We start from the raw sequence: 18310 nt of genomic DNA on the forward strand, positions 1-18310 counted from the left end.
GGCTTCGGGCTTAGCTAGCCAGGTTATATTTTTCTAAAACGCGCGCCATTCTCGGTTAAATTATTCGGAATTTTTTAATCTTGCAAGTTGTACATAAACAGTTTTCGATAACTGGTTTGTTGGGCTATCGGCGGGAAGGCGAATAAATATTGCATTTAACTGAACAAAAATAATGAAAGATTATTTCTCTGACAGGAAGCTATCACCGTCCCCAGCAATGTAGCAATTTCCTTGTAACATGCAATTCTGCTTTTCTTCAAGTGCGGGCTAGGGACATTGTTTTTTATGCCTGGTAATTTTGTTTTTCTGAAAGGGTAGCGAGCCATTTATATGAGACCTTGCTAGAGCTGTTACCGGAGCGGACTTAGTCACTGCGTGACATGGTGACTAAATGAAGTCTTCCAGTTCTCGTTATTCAGTTCGTTTTTCCAAAATCCTTGGAAGTCTAGAACAGCCGCAACCAGGGTGAATAAAATAATTAATGTAAAAAAAAACTATAAAAAAGAAACTTTTTCTGGTTAAAACTAAATTTATTACTTGCTTTCTACTTTCTAAGGGATAAAAGGGCGGTGACAAAGATCAGCTGATTTGGTGTTTTGCCAAGTCTCGTGAGTTTCATGCTTCATAGATCAGATCAATTTTCTTAACATCAATTACGTTTGCTTATTCTTAGAAAATGAATTATTAAAACATGCCTTAAATATCGTAATATTTTTACTCGTAAATATTGCATTGAGGGATGTTGCTTAGTATGCGGGCAAAAATGATGTATCGAGATCTTAGTGTTTAATCAAACTTCATATGTGGCTTAGCTGCATAATATTTTTCTGGGAAATTTGTGGAAGATGGAAGGTTTTCGCTTAAAGGTTTCAGGCAGGGGAAAAACCACTTGAACTCTTTTATGGTTAACCTTTCATTTCATTTACAACTTCCCTTTATGATCGATCGATCTGTTTATGCAAATACCGCTCTATTTTAAATATAGTCCCGCGAAATCGATCGCAATAGTTAACAACTATTCACCAATGAATAGTTGCTTTAGTACTGATTATAAACAGTGACAGAGACAATATAGCCCGAAAGGATGACTTTTGACAAGCTTATCCCTGTCAAAGATTTTCTCACACGTGTTGCTTGAAGGTTAATATTAGGAGTTTGCCGCCAATCAGTGCGCGCCAAAAACGCTATCCACTGACAATTTTTGTGCGTGTAGAGATGAACCAACAGTTCTCCCAGATGAGATTACACCCTACAACTTTGATGTATATCAATCAACAAAGAGGATTTGCAGGTGATTCGAGTTTAATAGGAATACCTTCACGGAAACTGCACGCGTTCTGGATAGAGTTCTGTTGTTGTTTTCAAACGTTCGGTTGGTCAGGTTTAATACTTTTAACTCCATAATCTGGCAGCTGAAAGTCACGGGACAACTCAGGAAAAGCGGAAAATACACAACTCAATTATACCGCTCACATCCCATTCGTTAATATATACTACTTGGTGAGTTCGGTAGAAGTTGTCTGAACAATTTCTACAAAATACGGAAATACAAGCTTAGGGTTAATTTCAAAAAATGGGTTAGAGACTGTTGTGAGTGTTTTGTTGACAAATACACGCACGCGCTGGCCGCACAATGAACGAGAAAGCAACGAGACCTCCCATCGGCCTCGTCCGATGCCGGTTCAGGGTCCCAAAATTAAAGTGGGCTCAAGAATTTTCTCCGAAGAGCGTCTCAGTCGTTTTGCTTCTTGGAGCCCTAAAAATAACAGGGAGGAAAGCCTTCAAAACGTCGCCACAGAGCTGGGCCCTTTTGTTTGTTTGTTTGTTTGTTTGTTTGTTTTTCTTTGTTTGTGGGGGGAGAGGGGGGGGGGGGGGGCGTAGAAGGGGTAGCTCGAAGCCCTGAAACCCTGTAAAGCCTGCTTGACGTGTTCAGGTAAACTCTTGTTCGATTGGCTCGTAACTTGAGAAGACAAGCAGGCGTTGGCTTAAGGGACTTAAGGAGATGCGCAATCAAAACAGGGAACTCCGACCCTTGGTGTACGCATCTTCCTCCAGTCGGTCAGCTCATAACAACTTACAAATCGGCATCATTTAGACACTTGTTGCTGGTGAATCTATCGAGCGTAAAGGTGAGTTATTGCGTAGAATTTTCGTTTTCTATGACTGCACAGTCAAAGACCTTGCGCGAATCACGCGCTGTTCAGTTCTCAGAGGCAATGGTTCCGCTACCGTGAACATAAGAAATACACGTGTACGGAAATACAGTTTGAGCCGAGCTGTATTTCCAACTGACTTCCTTTAAATTAATAAAATTTCAATGCCTATAGAAAATCTTTTTGGGACTGGCCGATTTGAACACCAAACATGTTGAATTTCCCAGTGCACAGAAAAAGTGAGGGTGTTAAAGAACACCGAGGGTAGTATAAATTTACACCATGTCCGTGTTACCACAACACCAACATGGTGTAATTATAACAATACACTAATTCAGTGTTAACTAACACCAAACTGGTGTAATCGAAACATTGTGCTACACCTTGTTGGTGTTTTTTTACACTGCAACCGTGTAACAAAAACCTTGCACGAGTTTAACACAGCTAGTATGTAATTTTACACTGGATAGTGTATGCCAACACGAAATAGTTGTGAAATTACACGAAATGCCAATAGCTGTTATTGAAGTTCTCAGCGGTTTGACATAAACGTAGCTGACAAGCATGCATTGGTATTTGAGTAAAACTGAGAAGAGTGATGAGACACAATACAATAAGTCACGTTTAATACCCTTTTTCATTATACATAGTAAAAGAATAAAACTAAACAGTTTCTGTTTTGCTGGATAACCTAAACCTTACGCAGACGGGGCATGCCATCCCCGCATAACTCTGTCAATATTTGAGAAAAAAACAATCCAAATTTACATTCACCTGGGAAAAATTTTGTTTTAACTCGTCATTGTACTCAGTGCTTGATGTTTCCTTGGTAATCATATTTTGACAGGCATGTTTTTCCACATTTGGAATTTGTTTGTATTCATTTAAAATTTAACCGTGCAATTACGAAAACCAGGAACACCGAAAATTATTTGTAGCATGTTTATTTTTCTTTATAATTATGATCCCGGTGAAATTGTGCAATTTAGCTCCCAATTCGTACTGAATGAAAAACAACTGACTTATAAGCATGCCACAAACAATTCTAGGTGTACATGGCTTTCATCATAGGCACGCAGTAACTTTCATGTAGATATATATATACTTTCATGTAGATACTTTTATTACATTATACAGCATCCGCGAGGTCATATCGCATCCTTACAACCAATGTTTCTATGCCTGCCACTTTTACTTTGTGGAGTAACAAGGGATGATGATCTATTAAAGCATCATAACAACTGACCACCTCCTCATTTAAAACCAAAATCTCGTAAGCACACAGATGTTGAATATGCTTGACAGTGTGCAGCTTGTGCCCAACAAACATTACATCTCCATTTGGCAAAATATACGTCTCCTTAATCTGAAGGAACTGAGGCAAGAGACCATCGTGTCCAGTCACAAGAATCTGCCTTGCCTGGTACTTTGTTCCAAAGCACTGAATCCAGTTTGCCCTTGTGAAAAATAAAGGGGAGATATGACTATTAGTAGGGCGATTAACAGAAAGGGGAACACTATATAGTCTTGGAAGTACATATACTGTACCACTAAGACAGATCTCTTCTCCTTGGTTTTGAGATGATGGAATCAATTTTTTTAGGGAGTCAAGCTAAGATGACAACCAATAGAAGCACATAGCCATGCTAGTGCCCAATTGTTTTTTTTATTTATTGTAAATTATGGCTCACGAGATGAAGGCAAAGCATTATGCATAAAAATTACCCAACCAAATAGAACCTTGTTGCTTTTTTTCTTAAGGCTGAATTGGGAGCTATATAACATAACCTACAGGAAAGAATTTCACATATTTACCTGTAAAGCAAAGTTTCTGGTAGTAAATTAGGGTAGTGCCTTTGAACAAGATCTTTTCGGCCTCTCGTCATTTCATTAATGGAAACACTTCTTCCTTGAAAAAATATAATAAAAAGAAGAAAATTAAGAAAATGTAACAAACAAGTAGTGAGCCTCAGTCAAGTGATTTTCAATAATACAGTAAAACGTAGCTTTTAGTAATAAGTCCTACTGGTAATTATTCTTTGAAATTATAAACTTTGTAAAACTCATAGTAGTTTGCTCAAAGTTGCTGTGTACATCCCACTTCTCGAAAGCACTACCCACTTTCAGTCAATACGTGATATTTCCCCCACTCCATTTTCTAAACTCCTCCGAAAATAAAATCTCCTCTTTTTTCTCAAGCCTTTAATGGCAAAAAGAAAAACAACAACCAAAGATAGACTAATTCAGGTAAACCATGTACCCATTGTCAGACCAAAATTTCAAACTTCTAAACTAAATTTAATGACTGACTTAACCTTGTTAGAAACCATAGAACCTCATTTGTTCCTTGAAGTCTACATGTACAAGGTATAATAGTAAAGGCTCTTTGGTGAAAAGGGGAGTAACCCCTGGGATACAAACCTGGTCCATTTTCTTGCGCTGAACGTAGAAAACCTCCTTCAACAGAAAGCCAGTAACATTGAAGCTTTTGATGTCGCTGGGCTAGTGTTTTACATACATTCTGGAACCCTTGGGAACTCCTTACCAACTTCTTGAAATAATGATTTTTGGCCTCAAAGCGCATACACCAAAGTCTGATAAGTGGACCAACCCTGTGTAAACAACGACAAAATGAATGTCTAGGAAAAATTCTAATTATGTACATGTACATGTATCTGTAAACATACATACCATGAGTGTGATAAAATTATCCTTATAAAGTTAACATGTATCTACTTAGGCTCCATTATCAGCCACTGTTCAATGAAATGAGTACCCACTGGCCTGCCCTGAATGCATGGCTGGGAAGGAACAAAAACAAGACCTGAGAGAGGCAGAAATTGAGCCTATAACTATATCTACTGTATTTCCTCTATTTAGCCCCCTCCCCCTTTTTTGACCCCTCTCGTGAAAATGTAAATAAGCCCCCTACCTATATTAAGTCCCTTTTCTCCACCACCTGCATTGAGCCAAGAAAACAATTAAGATGTCATTTCCAAAAAATTAATACTTTTATTCACCATTGCACTTGGTGAAAAGTGAATTTTGTTGCTGTGCTGTCATGTAAGCTTGTATTGACAGTGAATATCAATCAGAATTTTTATATCGAGTATAAGCATGACACTGTGTCTTGTAAAATATTTTAAGCCCCCTCCCTCTATTAATGATCATACTAATGTTTTGATACCGTTTTCAAAAAAAGGTCTTTTTACACTCACTCAATAAGCTGCCGAGGATAGTGTACCATGAAATGCTGCTTAGGGGTTATGTTCTTTGCTGGATATCGCAACTTCATCTCTTGCAAATAATCTCTGATAAGAATCCTTAAATAGGCTGCTGCTCCAGGGCTTGTCACTGGGGCACAACACAGGTCAACAACATCAAGTAAATCACAAAAATGCAGCAAATTGCCATTGTCTGGTGGAACCCATTCACTGATCATAAGGGGAAAGTAGCGTGCCAGACACCACATTTGGGCCGCTGAAACCAAAGCCAAAAAAGGGGTTAAATGAGAATATAAAGAAATTAAAGCTTTTGAGCTTGGTAATGGTATGTCACTATTTACCAGCAACAAGTCAGCGAATCCAAGAACTGCACTGGCTAAGCCCTTGTACAAGAAGACCAACTCACTTGTAACATGGTAAGGAGGCTATTGGGATGCCTTACAAGGAAAAATCCCAAGTCTCTGTTTGGAGTTATGCATTGGGCCAACCACAACAGTGGCATTAAAAATTCTCCTGATCATACAAACTAAAAACTAGGAATGAGACTATTATGTAATATGATTGAATTAATAAGGCATAGAAAGTAAATATAAAATATGTATTATATTAACCCTGTAATTTCTCCAAACCAAAAATTATTTATTTAACATTTTAAAAGTTTTAAGTTAGCTGTTAACCTGATTGTTTGAGGCTGTCATCATGGGAGTTCAAGGTTGAGTTGGTTATATTTGAAGGTTTGTTGGAAATTTCAACCACTCCATAATCAAAGGTCTTGATCTTATCATTCAGCATTTCAAGGGTAAAGAAACGCATCTCCACAATAAAAAACTTAAGAAGTAACTTCAGGTGCCGAGGTATAACACCCTCAAACAGGTCATGCATGACATCAGAAGGGAGTCCATCCACTACATGAAAATAATAACTTTTATTTAATGGTGACTTCCTTTTCACTCCATAGACTGGTATGCAAGAAGGATCAGCTTCGATCTGCTCCAAATGATGATCATGCCCTCTTCTGGTTCTTAGCACAAATTCCTCCTCAGTAAACTTTGCAAAGAAAAATAACAAAACCATATTTAGTATTTAATGCAATGATACTTAGATATATTATCAACCTCGTTTTTGCTGGCTTAGTCATAAGGGCCTGCATACATTCAACCTCAGAAAGAGGGCACCACTGTAAAGCAGACACCTTGCAAAAGTGCACATATGGTTGCCTATAGCTTGTCAGTATTAACTGAATTTTACTAGTTTCTTTGTAACTTAACTCTCTATGAGGCAGACACCTCTCTAAGGTGGACAGCTACAACTGGCCCCACAAGTGTCTGCCTTAGAGAACGTTCACTCAAAAATGGACAAGTTTTGCAAATTCAATTAACATGGACCAAACATGATTATAAGTTTAGTAAAAGTTTCACTGTTATTGCTCAATTTCAGATTTATTGAAAGCATATCACATCAATGAACACCTGCAACTGTGAATGTGCCACAAAGATATTAGAAAACATTTTTTTCAAGCCATTTTTGACTGATTGTTGATCATATTCTTTGAAAAAAAGCCTGCTTAATATTAATTTAGGACCTATTGGTTTTATCTCAGTACGGTTGTACATACATGTGCAGTGCAAGAGAAAGAATTTTTTTGTTATTAAGCAGTCCATCTTTTATAGCAGTCTAGCTATTTGTCAAATTTTGTATCACTCAGGAAACCAATCAGAACTGCTCTAAATTTCATTGTGACCTGTCTTAGACAAATAACAAGTATAGTTTCCAATATTCATTCATTTATTGAGATATCACCTTTTCTTGGAGTTCTTCTGGCGTTCCCATGCAAAACCTGCATCGCCTGTATGCATTAAAACCTTCCATAAAACCTCCCCAAGAATGACTCCCCAGATTGTCTGCCAGGCACTGTCCTAAGGTTCCATTAAAATGCCTAACCACACCATTAATTTTAAAAGGAATTCCAGCATCCTGCAAATTAAATGATACAAAGTGTGACACTACAAGAAATGGTTTCAACTTCTACCAGTTAATTATTTATACCTGCAGAGAGATTATTGTTTGTTGAGGGCTGAAGAGGAAACTTGGTAAGCCAGGAATGTGGTTCAAACCTTAAGTGCAATGAAGGCTCTTTAGCTGACTGTAGTTGACTTGGTTTTGTTCTCTCTTGGGAGTGAGAGGCTTAATGTAATTATAGTGTACTATCTTTATATATAACTTACAGACTCCAGCAAGTTAATCTCCACCATAAATCGATGTAAAACTTTTTCAAATCCATACTTTTCAAGGTAGCGCGAGGGGCAGATAATCCCTAGCTGTAACGAACTCAAAACTGAGCGGTATTTAGGATGGAGATTTCCAAGCATCCAGTAAAATGCACCTATTAATAACACAGAATATGATAGGCTTAGTAAAAAATTGTGTGTAAAAACTGTATCTAATTATGATTTTTTAAATAAATTTGCTGGTCTTGACAAAAGATGAGATGAATTATCAGTTGAGTGTGCCGGCTGTTTTAGATGTTTAAAGTATTGAACCAATAGGACTATTAAAAGGCAGCTAAGCAGTACAAACCAATTTTGTGTTTTGATGATTTAGAACCAAGGGGGTCACACACATCAAATTCATCAAAATATGTCATTATCTGCAGGGCACTGGAATTTAAGGAGAACAGGGGATGGTTTTTATAAAAATTTCCATCACAAAAATCCTTTATTTTTCCATTTGTCATGCTGTGGCCAGATTCAATCTGAAAAAAAAAGAAACAACAATATGTAAGCACCAGTAATTAAATCTGTACTTTCTATTCAAAAACTGTTGCCCAAAGAACACAAGTGTTACCTGGTAAAGGTATAATTGTAATATTAATTATTTTTTTTATTATTATACTATACTTTTGACATGAATCAATTTTGGGAAGTTCATCAAATGGTGACAACATGGTAGGATTTTATCCAGACTCAAAAGTTAGACATTGCATCATTGACTCAAAGTTTGCTGGACTCTGTCGATCAAAGGTTTAATATTATTCCATTTAAATGTAAGACTTTTAGATTTACAATAAATTATAATTATTATAACATTAACTCAGTGAGTACATCATATTGATTCAGCATTGCTTGGAGCACGTGAATTAGAGAAATAAATTGAAAGGTATGTCTTTGAACTCTAAACCGCCCATGTCCATTGAATGTGTAAAACTGAATCTCTTCCCCTAGTACAACTTCTTCTGGCTCCTAAAAGAAACAACACCAGAAATGGCAATAAGTTTTTCACCTTTAAATAAAACCAGGTGGTTGATTGCAATTGGTTGCTTATGGAAATGTGCATGTTGCAAAGATAGCCTTTTAAAGTATTTCATTGCTAACACCCAACCTTCTTCCCCTAAACTTTTCAACCAAGGACGCCTCCTCACATTTTCCACCCTCCCCTCCCTCTCCTTCCCCTTCTGTCCCCTCAACCTCTTCACCTCACCCTCCATCTGCGCATTCCATTCCTCACTCTCCCCACCTATTGCTTTGGTGGTGTTGCAGAGCCTTTCACTCTACCCTTCCACCTCCCCACATTCCCCTCATGTAATTCCATTCACAAGATCTAGAGCTCTTTCACTTTGCAGAGTTTGATTTCACATTTCATAGAGTTGGGAGTCAAAGCTAAATTTGGGACTTTGCCACATAAAACAGATAAATATCCATTGATTTGCATGAATGTCATCTTAGAATAATAGTCAGCTTAACTTATTAGTTTTGGTTATAATAATCGTTCTTGTAAAAAGCTTACCACCATGTTGTTGTTGTTGCATTACAGTTAAAGGAAACATTTAGTTTTCAAGTGACTAATGAATCTCTAGATGAAGATTTATTCATGAACATATGGTCAATCGAACGAATTGATGACCAACTCCATATCATCTTAAAGCGTAGATTGAAACGGTATAATCAGAGAATATTGAAACAAGATACTTCATTATGGGTCTATTTTTTTAATTTTTATCGCTGTTGTTGTTGTTATCTATCTTTAGCCTTTTAAAACACCCCAGAAAGGTATAGTAAAATAATTTGAATATTGAAATATTCAAGAGAGTTTGTAAGAACTTCAGCGGCAGGGGAAACTATATGGTGCGTCGGGTTTCCTCCAGGATTTCTCGTTCTTCAAACACGTGAAAATAATAGAGGTGCGCCCATGAAACTTTCAAGAGCTACATTCAACTGAAGGTGTCCGTATCCCCCATCTCATAACAATGTTAATCAATGTTATATGGTATTGCTTAATTGTATACAATATAAATCGTAATTAACACGGTGTTGTTTCCGTTTCATTTTTCTTATAGAGTGGCAGTGATGCAAAAGAAGTGGCGAAAGGAACAAGGGAGGGAATGCCTCCCTTTATTATCTTTGAAGGAGAAGTGCACTCCCCAGACGATATATTTATTAGTGGGGAGCAGGATCTCCTTTTGAAGATAAATGGGGGGCATACCAGTGCCCTGATCACCTTGATGTTATTATATTTTGTATGTAATATACAATACCCCAAGGAATGTATGAACGTTTATATATTCCTTCAGAGATATGTGCTGAAAGTATTCGACAGTGTAAAACTTCCCGCGAAAGTAATGCAATTCTTAAACGAATTGAACTGTTAGGGCCACTGTGCTTCTTTGTAACTAAAGTAAACAGTGTTTTTGTCACTGATTAAATACTGCGATGGAAACTAATGAAACCACAGTAGTTTTTTTAGTAGTCATTACTCTACGTACTCTTAAGTTACCTACAAAGAGTGTTTACGTAGCACCTGTATGGTGTTGTTATAACACAACTAAACGTGTTGATTTACACAAATTTAGTGTAAAATTCTCATTGGTGTAAATTAACTTAATTTCGGTGTGCACACAGCTGCAAGGTGTTTTACACCATATCAGTGTCATTAATACACTTTTTTAGTGTAAAAGAAACACTAAAGCAGTGTTAATTAAACGCCATTGTGGTGTGTTTCTACACCGCAATTGGGTAATATAACGCAACTTTGGTGTTAACTTACTCGTTTTTGGAGTAAAATTACCCTGATTACGTGTTGTCATAACACTGCGTAGGTGTTTTTAAACTTGGTCGTAATCAAAAAATTTTGCAATTTACACCATGTTGGTGTAAATATACACTGTTGCGGTGTTAATAAAACACTAAATTGGTGTTCACACAGCTGCAGGAATTTACACTTTTTTGGTGTTACCATAACACTCTCGATTTTTCTGTGTGTGTTGCAATTTCAAGAGAGCAAATTGCAATCCAAGCACTTTTGTTTTCAGTTTCGATTAAGCACTGATTCATGGGTTTAGCCTGATTATAGGCCCCAATAACCAGGAAATGCATCGTGTCGAACAGAAATGATGGTGTAAATATTTTCATTGTTAGCTATTTATGTGTGCGATTGCCACTGCTGAAAAAGCTCGTCCCATAGCTGAAAACTCGTTATATTTCCGTGCAGGAATTAATGTCATGGCACTGCACATCTTTGATTCGTTTTCTTTTGATAGAAAATTGAATACGAAGAAGCTACGTTTCAAGAATGAATAACTGAAGAAACAAAAAAAAACACATAAATAAATATGACACTGGTTTATTTTCCTAAATTTTTTAGATGCAGAGATTTAATTCTGTGTTTTCTAGGAATTGGAGACTAAACCTCAAGGGTCACATTCCGGCCTTCGGGCTTTGTTAGTCAGGGTGTATTTTCCTCAAACGCGCGGCATTCCCTCGGTTAAATTATTCGGAATTTTTTAATCTTGCAAGTTCCTCAGTGAACAGTTTTCGATAACTGGTTTGTTTGGCTATCGGCGGAAAGGCGAATAAATATTGCATTCAACTGAACAAAAAGAATTTAGCTCGGGTATGACCAAAGTGAAAGATCATTTCACTGGCAGGAAGCTATTTCCGTCCTCAGTAGTGTATATAGCAGTTCTCCGTAACATGTAATTGTGCTTTTCTTCTAGTGTAGAAGTTGTTATATATGGTTTGCGGGCTAGGGATATTGTTTTCTATGCCTGGTAATTTTGTTTTTCTGAAAGGGTAGCGAGCCATTTATATGAGACCTTGCTAGAGCTGTTACCCGAGCGGACTTAGTCACTGCGTGACATGGTGACTAAATGAAGTCTTCCAGTTCTCGTTATTTAGTTCGTTTTTCCAAAATCCTTGGAAGTCTAGAAGAGCCGCAGCCAGGGTGAATAATGTAAAAAACTATAGAAAAAGAAAAGTTTTCTGGTTAAAACTAAATTTAGTACTTGCTTTCTACTTTCTAAGGGATAAAAGGGCGGCGACAAAGAATTTATATCATACAGTGGAGATTAAAAACGCAGTAGAATAAGAAATGAGAAAAAGTTAAACTTTTCTGTTGCAAAGAATCTGGATAATGACAGCGCTTAAAAATACTGCTTTACTTCGGCCTATTTCCTTCCATGCCTGAAATTGCCAGCAAATGGAATAAATAAAGTACAAAGTTTAAACAATGACTTCAGGTCAGCTGTTTTGGTATTTTGCCAAGTCTTGTGAGTTTCATACTTTACAGATCAGATCAATTTTCTTAATATCAATTACGCTTGCTAATTCTTAGAAAATGAACTATTAAAAGATGTCTTAAATATCGTAATATTTTTACTCGTAAATATTGCATTGAGGGATGTTGCTTAGTATGCGGGCAAAAATTATATATTGAGATCTTAGTGTTAAAGTGAGTTTACTTTTTTAATAGACTGTCAATACAAAGAAAATCGTTTTGGAACTGGACGATTTAAATGCTAAACATGTTGAATTTCCCTATGTGTCGCAATTTCAAGAGCAAAACTGTCCAGCACTTTTGTTTTCAGTTTCGATACAGCATTGACTCATGGTTTTAAAGACCACAGTAACCTAGAAAATGCATCGTTATTGGACAGAAATTATGGTGTTAATATTGAAATTGTTGTGTGCGATCGCCACTGCTGAAAGAGCTTTTAAAACCTCTCACATCACATCTTTGTTTCGTTTTTGTTAATGGCAAACTAAATTTCAAGAATTTTCTTTACAAGAATGAAAAAATAAATAAATAGATATGACAGATTACCCGGTGCGATTTTCAGATTTTGGAACACACACGGCAGGGCATTTGATTCCGTGTAAACTCGAGGACCAGTTTCCTTCGAATTTCGCTAGTTTGATTATATTTTCTTTATGTTTACATAACACCCGGTTTATTACACGACTAAGGCGGTCCGAGGGCCAATAACTGAATCAGCCAATCAGATTACTTTATTTCCGGTCCCGTGAGAGCCGATATTTTCCAAGTATCGGACCGGGTTTTGTCCCGGATGATCCCGCGCTTATTCCAGCGCGATTTAGCGCAAGATTTTTATTTGCAAGAGTTTTTCGGACTTTTTATTGCTTTGAAAATGAAATGACCTTAAACACAAAAATAATTATAACTTCTTTTTAATAGCGCGCGGAAAAGTTTTACCGCACATTGTTTTCCAGGACATCTACAGGGTAGCAATTCTCTCTACACAAAGTTTCCAGTCGTGTAATAAATCTCTTATTAACCAAGCTTGCTCGGGACCGTACTGGGCGAATATTGGCCCTCGGTCTTTTTTGTACGGACCTCGCTGCGCTCGATCCGTACTGTCTCGATTGAGTTCGATGAAAAATTTGTTCGATTTCGTTCGGTTTGATACGCCGGGATAACAGTTTACAAAGCATTTATTAGAGATTCTTCATAAAGAAGATTTTACACAAAGCTAAAACACGTATTATTTTGTCAAAAGATATTTTTTGGCATAGATTTCCGAACTTAATCGAACGCTTAATTCGATTTCGTTCGATTTCGTTCGGAAATCGAACTCACAAAAAAAAATGTCGTCCGATTTCGTTCGATGACCGAACACAATCGAATTTAATCGTTCGATTAGATTCGATTTCGTTCGATTGAGTTCGATGAAAAATTTGTTCGATTTCGTTCGGTTTGATACGCCGGGATAACAGTTTACAAAGCATTTATTAGAGATTCTTCATATAGAACTTATTTTACACAAAGCTAAAACACGTATTATTTTGTCAAAAGATATTTTTTGGCATAGATGAAAAAAGCCACCGGTTTATGTTGAGAAATAAAAAATCTCGACTTCATATTTTCAGGGTGGAAGAATAGTAAACCCTGTTTCTTCTGTCAGAGTAGTAACAATGAAAGAAAGATCCCAGAGGACTACCTTTATAGTTGCTTAGAAACACAAAACCTCTCTTCTGGCCGGTTCACTAATCGTTTGTTACTGAGATATCGACTCAAACACTGCCAGGAAGACAAGTACAGTTGAATTCCGATAACTTGAACCTTCATGGGAAATCGAAAAAGATTCGAGATATCGAGAGTTCGATTTATTGAGATCCAACTTTATTTCTCAGCGCACCCATGTGTTGTTTTCTGATGTGTTATATTACTAAGGAAATTGTAAAAATGCTCATACTAAACAACCGTCACTCTTATTTTTCCGTAGTTCCTTACAAACGAAATGGCTAACCTTACCTGTTTGCCAAGGCTTTCAGAGCTTAAGGCAATTCCAGAAGCTTCAAGGAAAAGCATAAGTCAATTGCAAGAGGCTTATGAAAAGGTCCCTTACTACGAAAAATCCCTACGTGCGATATTAGAGGATATCATTCAGCAATATATTGTATGTTTTACTTTAAAAATCAGAAGCTTGTTGTTAGAAAATTGGAATGAACTTAGAGAGTTGCTGAAAGATGGATCAAAGCTCCCAAAAGAATTGGAACCAATCATCAAATGGATGGAGAAAGGCATAAAGGAGGTCAACGAAAATATAAAAAGAGTCGAGGCTGAAATGAATGAAATAACTAAAGAGGTAATTAGTCATAATCTTTTTCAAATTCCTAAGTTTCAATTTTACTGTGTTCTATAGTCCTTAAAGTCCTCGTTAATTCTTGTAATTTCAGCTCACCCGCAAAGTAAACGACGGGACGACGTTGTCAAACAAAGACAAGATCTTCCTGGAAAGTAAAAAAAATCAAATAGCACATGAGCTGAAGTCATGCGAAAATGACTGCCATAACATAGAGGAAGCGCTGCCTGGCCTGAAAAAGAAAATGGATTCTCACGTAGCCCGGTATACGAAAAAATATGCAGTGGGAGCTGGTATCGTGACGATAGGTTTAACATGTAGGTAGATAATAACTAAAGTAGACATCCAGGTCCGGCCGATTGAGTATGCCGACTCTGATAAAGTAGTCATAATAGCAGTACGTCTCAATTTGTTGTATTTCGATTTTTATGACACGCAATGGTCTTAGAAATGTTTATTCTAAATGTTATTTCGTTAACAACTTAGAGAAACTTGACGTTTCCACTTTGGGCGGCGAAACCACCTAAACTATGTTTACAGAAATAACACTTTTTCACTAGCGACTAGCGCCGCAAAGAATTAATTTGCGTTTAGGAAAGCCTCTTTCTCTTCCGAGTTTCTATTCCTATTCTGACTCAATTTATATTATCAGTATTATGTCCTACCACAGATCAGTTTCCCGGCAAAAATTAATGATACCCATCTCTAGACCATATACTGGCCTTATGTTCTTTTTATATTTTTAGTGTTCCTAAACAAAGCAAACCAACGATTGACTTAGAGTTCAATCGCTAACATACGGAAATAATCTGAGTTTCCAAAAATTATGTTCTTCCGTATTTCTCAACAAAACAAACTTATGATTGGCTTAGAAATCAATTGCTAACATAACAGCACAAAAGTTGAATACGAATTTCAACTTTCAACAAAACAAACTAGCGATTGGTTAAGAGTTGAATCCCTTACATGAATAACAGCACGAAAGTGTTTTTTGCGCCCTAAATGAAAAATGTTCGAATTTAAAGAAAGTGTCATTTGTTTTCCAGTCAAGGTAAAATCTTTTGAGATATAAACATATTTTCAAAATCTATTTTTACAAAAAAATGTCCATTATTTTAAAACCTGACGACAGATTTCTCCCCGACTTTATGAAATAACCCTCAGATCTCTCAAGTTTTGGATGTGCAAATTTCATGACAATCGTGACAATGCAACTCGATGCACAAATTAATTAAAAGGCTGTTCAAAATTTCTCTAATAATGCTACGTTAAAGCATTCATGTTAACTCACTTACAAAATAGCGGAACAGTGCAGCCAGACTCTCGGTCATCATCTGCAAGGATTATGATCCCCAAAACCTTATCAAAAAAGAAAGTGAATATTCAGATTCCTATAGCAAACATAAGCAGCGCAACAGGAAGCACAATTTTATGACGCATGCAAGGTAAAGTTTTTAAAATATTTTACATTCATCTCACCTATCACGTATTCGTTTATTTATTTTCGTTGTTGTCACAGAAGGTTCTCGTTGTGAGGGGAAATTAAGCAGGCCCGTAACCAGGATTTTGCCTGGGGGAGGGGGGGGGGGGTGCCTATGAGCGGCTCTAGCGCGAAATCTTGAGCGCCGCAGGCGCGATAACGGGGGGGTGGGGGTCTGGGGTATCCTCCCCCAGCGTTTCGTGCGTTTTGAAGGCAGTTTGTTAGGAAAAAAGGCAGGTAAAAGTGAAGGTAACAACACCAATAATTCTGGTACATTTTGAAACTCAAATCATATTTTTTGAAACAGAACCTTGAAAACGTGATTTACGATTTATTTAGCTAACAAAGATGGCAGTACATAGAAGGAAGACAGGAAAAGATACCTTTCTTTATTTCGGTTTCAAATGGTAATTACATAAATCAGACAGAATCGGTTTGTTGAACTTTTGTGGCAAGCTCCAATTTTAACCTTCTTGGGTGCTTCTGAGCCCAGCAAGAACCCAGTCTTGTCTCTTTTTGGTAGAGCCTGGGAATATTAGGCCATCCCCTTTTTTTTTTCTCTGTTTAGCGTCGTCCAACCGACCCAGATTTTCGCGTTTTCAAAAAAAAATTATACAGAAGGTATAGAAGGCAATGACACATTATTTTAAATAATGTTTCATCCTTTTTACGCTGTTCTTGATTGAGTTTAACCACGACGTCGACATTGCCGCCATGTTGACTTTGTAACCATGTCTTCTTGTTTCCAGGCTCCACAGACATTATGCTGAGGTACCGGGCCTCCTAGTTCCAGACTCCTTATCCACTTTTTTTTTTATTTTTTTTTTTAATTCCGACCGTCCGACCCAAAATCAGAAAACACATACGACGATAAACGAAAAAAAAGGGGGATGGCCTTAATGGCACTTCGAATGGTTCGACTATGAAGGACATTAAGTAGTTAAGTAGAATGTATCGTTGAAATTAACCTAGAATCGTACAATTTGGTCCAAAATATACCACACGAATCTTCAAATGGTGGACCTTCAACCCAAAGGACCATATTGAATGTAAATAGTCGAAGTACAGATTATTTATTTATTTTACTATTTTTTTCACAATGAACGGACTTCCAAGGCTCGTGGGGGGAGGGGGGGGGGGTTGCAAACGCATCCATCGCACCCCACTCCCTACGGGCCTGTTAAGCCGCTAAGTTGAGTACTTCAAACATCCACTTTTCGAAAACCCTTTAAATTTACGTTGAACAATAAAAATTACAATGTTTCACGAAAAAGATGTTAAATCACGTTTTGAAGTTTTCAAACGCTTACGGGACAGCTTTTTGAAAAGAAGTAAGAAACACGGTTTACAGTCACATTTCGCAAGAAGAAAACAAAATACATTTCGTAATTTCATGAAAAAGAAGTCAATTAATGGTCCACGGCTATATAACCAAATTACGTTTCATGAGAAAAAATAGCCATGCATTTCACGATTCACGAAAACTGAATTTTCCTTTACTACCCTATGATATATTCCCCACCACTGGCGGAAAAATTCACTTTTTATAACTATTTTAAACTTAACGCGGAAAGATGAAAAAACTGCACCTGCTATTCAGATAGTCGTTTTAATGTTCACTTTTCTTTTCTTTAGTTTTTACCGGTGGAGTTTTTGGAGTTGCTGGACTAGCTATGTCCGCAGTTTTTGGGGCAACTGCAGGTGCGTTTGGTACAGCCATCACAACCTCTGGATTGGCCGCTTTAATCCAAGTATCAAAGCGTGAACGGTTACTTACAATAAAATTCGACGATTTGGAGTCTAAATTGAAAACGATGAAAAAGTTTTACAACAAGAAGGAGGTTGACATGGAAGCCCTGTCTAAATATTTTGACTATTTGGTGCAAGTATCCGATAACCTGTTGTCCTCCAACGCAGGAGTAGCTCTTTAGGTCCATCGTGCAAATCTTAGGGTCTGCGTAGGAGGCTAGCCTGTTCCAGACGTTTGCTTGGCTGGGGAGGAACCGGAGAACGGGGAGTGAAAAATGGCGTCACTCGCCGTTTTTGCGAGTGGAATGTCCCTTTGCGCTGCTCCCTATAGCTAACATAACGACCGCCTGGAACAGGCTATCGTTCGAATGAATTAAATACTATTAAAATTATTCGCCGAGGGCGAAGTGAATATACATATATTTTTTTTTCTTTTTTAACAAATTATGAGACCAATAAAGTTGATAGATTAGAATCTCGGCAAATACTTCCCAAGAAGGAGTCGAGGGGATTATTTGTGGAGATTCACTGAGCCTGAAGCGAATAATTGTTTTAGGATTTTCAGAGGTGAATATCAAATAGTACACTGTAAGGTAACAGAGGTAAATTATTATCAAGAACTGCAAAATAGTCTGAGGTAAATATTAAGGACTGCAAAATAAGGAAAGAAGTCAAGAACAAAACAAAACCATTTACACAAAAGCGGCATTAAAACGGAACAAAAGAAACATTACGAAAAAAATGAAATCATTTAATTTGGTACCTTGGTAACTTTCAGACAAATGTGCTGATCATCTTGAAATGAGAAGTTCGAGTCTGAAGAGAATTT

At 37.2% G+C, this 18310-nt stretch overlaps 3 protein-coding genes across 3 annotated transcripts; 1 reads left to right on the plus strand and 2 right to left on the minus strand.

The window, feature by feature from the left end:
- Nucleotides 1-2022: 2022 nt before the first annotated feature.
- On the plus strand, nt 2023-18234 carry LOC144649234 (uncharacterized). The gene is made up of 4 exons (XM_078508692.1): nt 2023-2129; nt 13893-14255; nt 14347-14569; nt 17368-18234. The coding sequence occupies exons 2-4, from the start codon at nt 13908-13910 to the stop codon at nt 17661-17663; spliced, it is 867 nt and encodes a 288-aa protein (XP_078364818.1). The 5' UTR covers nt 2023-2129; nt 13893-13907; the 3' UTR covers nt 17664-18234.
- LOC144649185 (uncharacterized) lies at nt 3109-4058 on the minus strand. Its single transcript, XM_078508640.1, has 2 exons — nt 3969-4058; nt 3109-3610 (listed from the first exon to the last, which is right to left on the minus strand). The coding sequence occupies exons 1-2, from the start codon at nt 4037-4039 to the stop codon at nt 3283-3285; spliced, it is 399 nt and encodes a 132-aa protein (XP_078364766.1). The 5' UTR covers nt 4040-4058; the 3' UTR covers nt 3109-3282.
- LOC144651369 (uncharacterized) lies at nt 5368-9166 on the minus strand. The gene is made up of 6 exons (XM_078511304.1): nt 9161-9166; nt 7955-8129; nt 7603-7760; nt 7178-7351; nt 6055-6424; nt 5368-5633 (listed from the first exon to the last, which is right to left on the minus strand). The coding sequence occupies exons 1-6, from the start codon at nt 9164-9166 to the stop codon at nt 5368-5370; spliced, it is 1149 nt and encodes a 382-aa protein (XP_078367430.1).
- Nucleotides 18235-18310: the final 76 nt, after the last annotated feature.

Source organism: Oculina patagonica, chromosome 4 (assembly GCF_052425735.1).
Source record: "Oculina patagonica isolate OP01 chromosome 4, crgOcupat, whole genome shotgun sequence".
NCBI classification, from domain to species: domain Eukaryota; kingdom Metazoa; phylum Cnidaria; class Anthozoa; order Scleractinia; family Oculinidae; genus Oculina; species Oculina patagonica.

Bases quoted from the DNA above. Each gene is read 5' to 3' on its own strand.
- LOC144649185 (XM_078508640.1), bottom strand. From the start codon at position 4,039: ATGACGAGAGGCCGAAAAGATCTTGTTCAAAGGCACTACCCTAATTTA. The intron at 3,611-3,968 runs GTAAATATGTGA...ATTTTTCACAAG, and splicing joins CCAGAAACTTTGCTTTACAG to GGCAAACTGGATTCAGTGCT.
- LOC144651369 (XM_078511304.1), bottom strand. The intron at 7,352-7,602 runs GTAAGTTATATA...TTTAATTTGCAG, and splicing joins AGATTAACTTGCTGGAGTCT to GATGCTGGAATTCCTTTTAA. The intron at 6,425-7,177 runs GTGATATCTCAA...TTCTTTGCAAAG, and splicing joins CAGAAGAACTCCAAGAAAAG to TTTACTGAGGAGGAATTTGT.
- LOC144649234 (XM_078508692.1), top strand. From the start codon at position 13,908: ATGGCTAACCTTACCTGTTTGCCAAGGCTTTCAGAGCTTAAGGCAATT. The intron at 14,256-14,346 runs GTAATTAGTCAT...TTGTAATTTCAG, and splicing joins TGAATGAAATAACTAAAGAG to CTCACCCGCAAAGTAAACGA. The intron at 14,570-17,367 runs GTAGGTAGATAA...TCTTTTCTTTAG, and splicing joins CGTGACGATAGGTTTAACAT to TTTTTACCGGTGGAGTTTTT.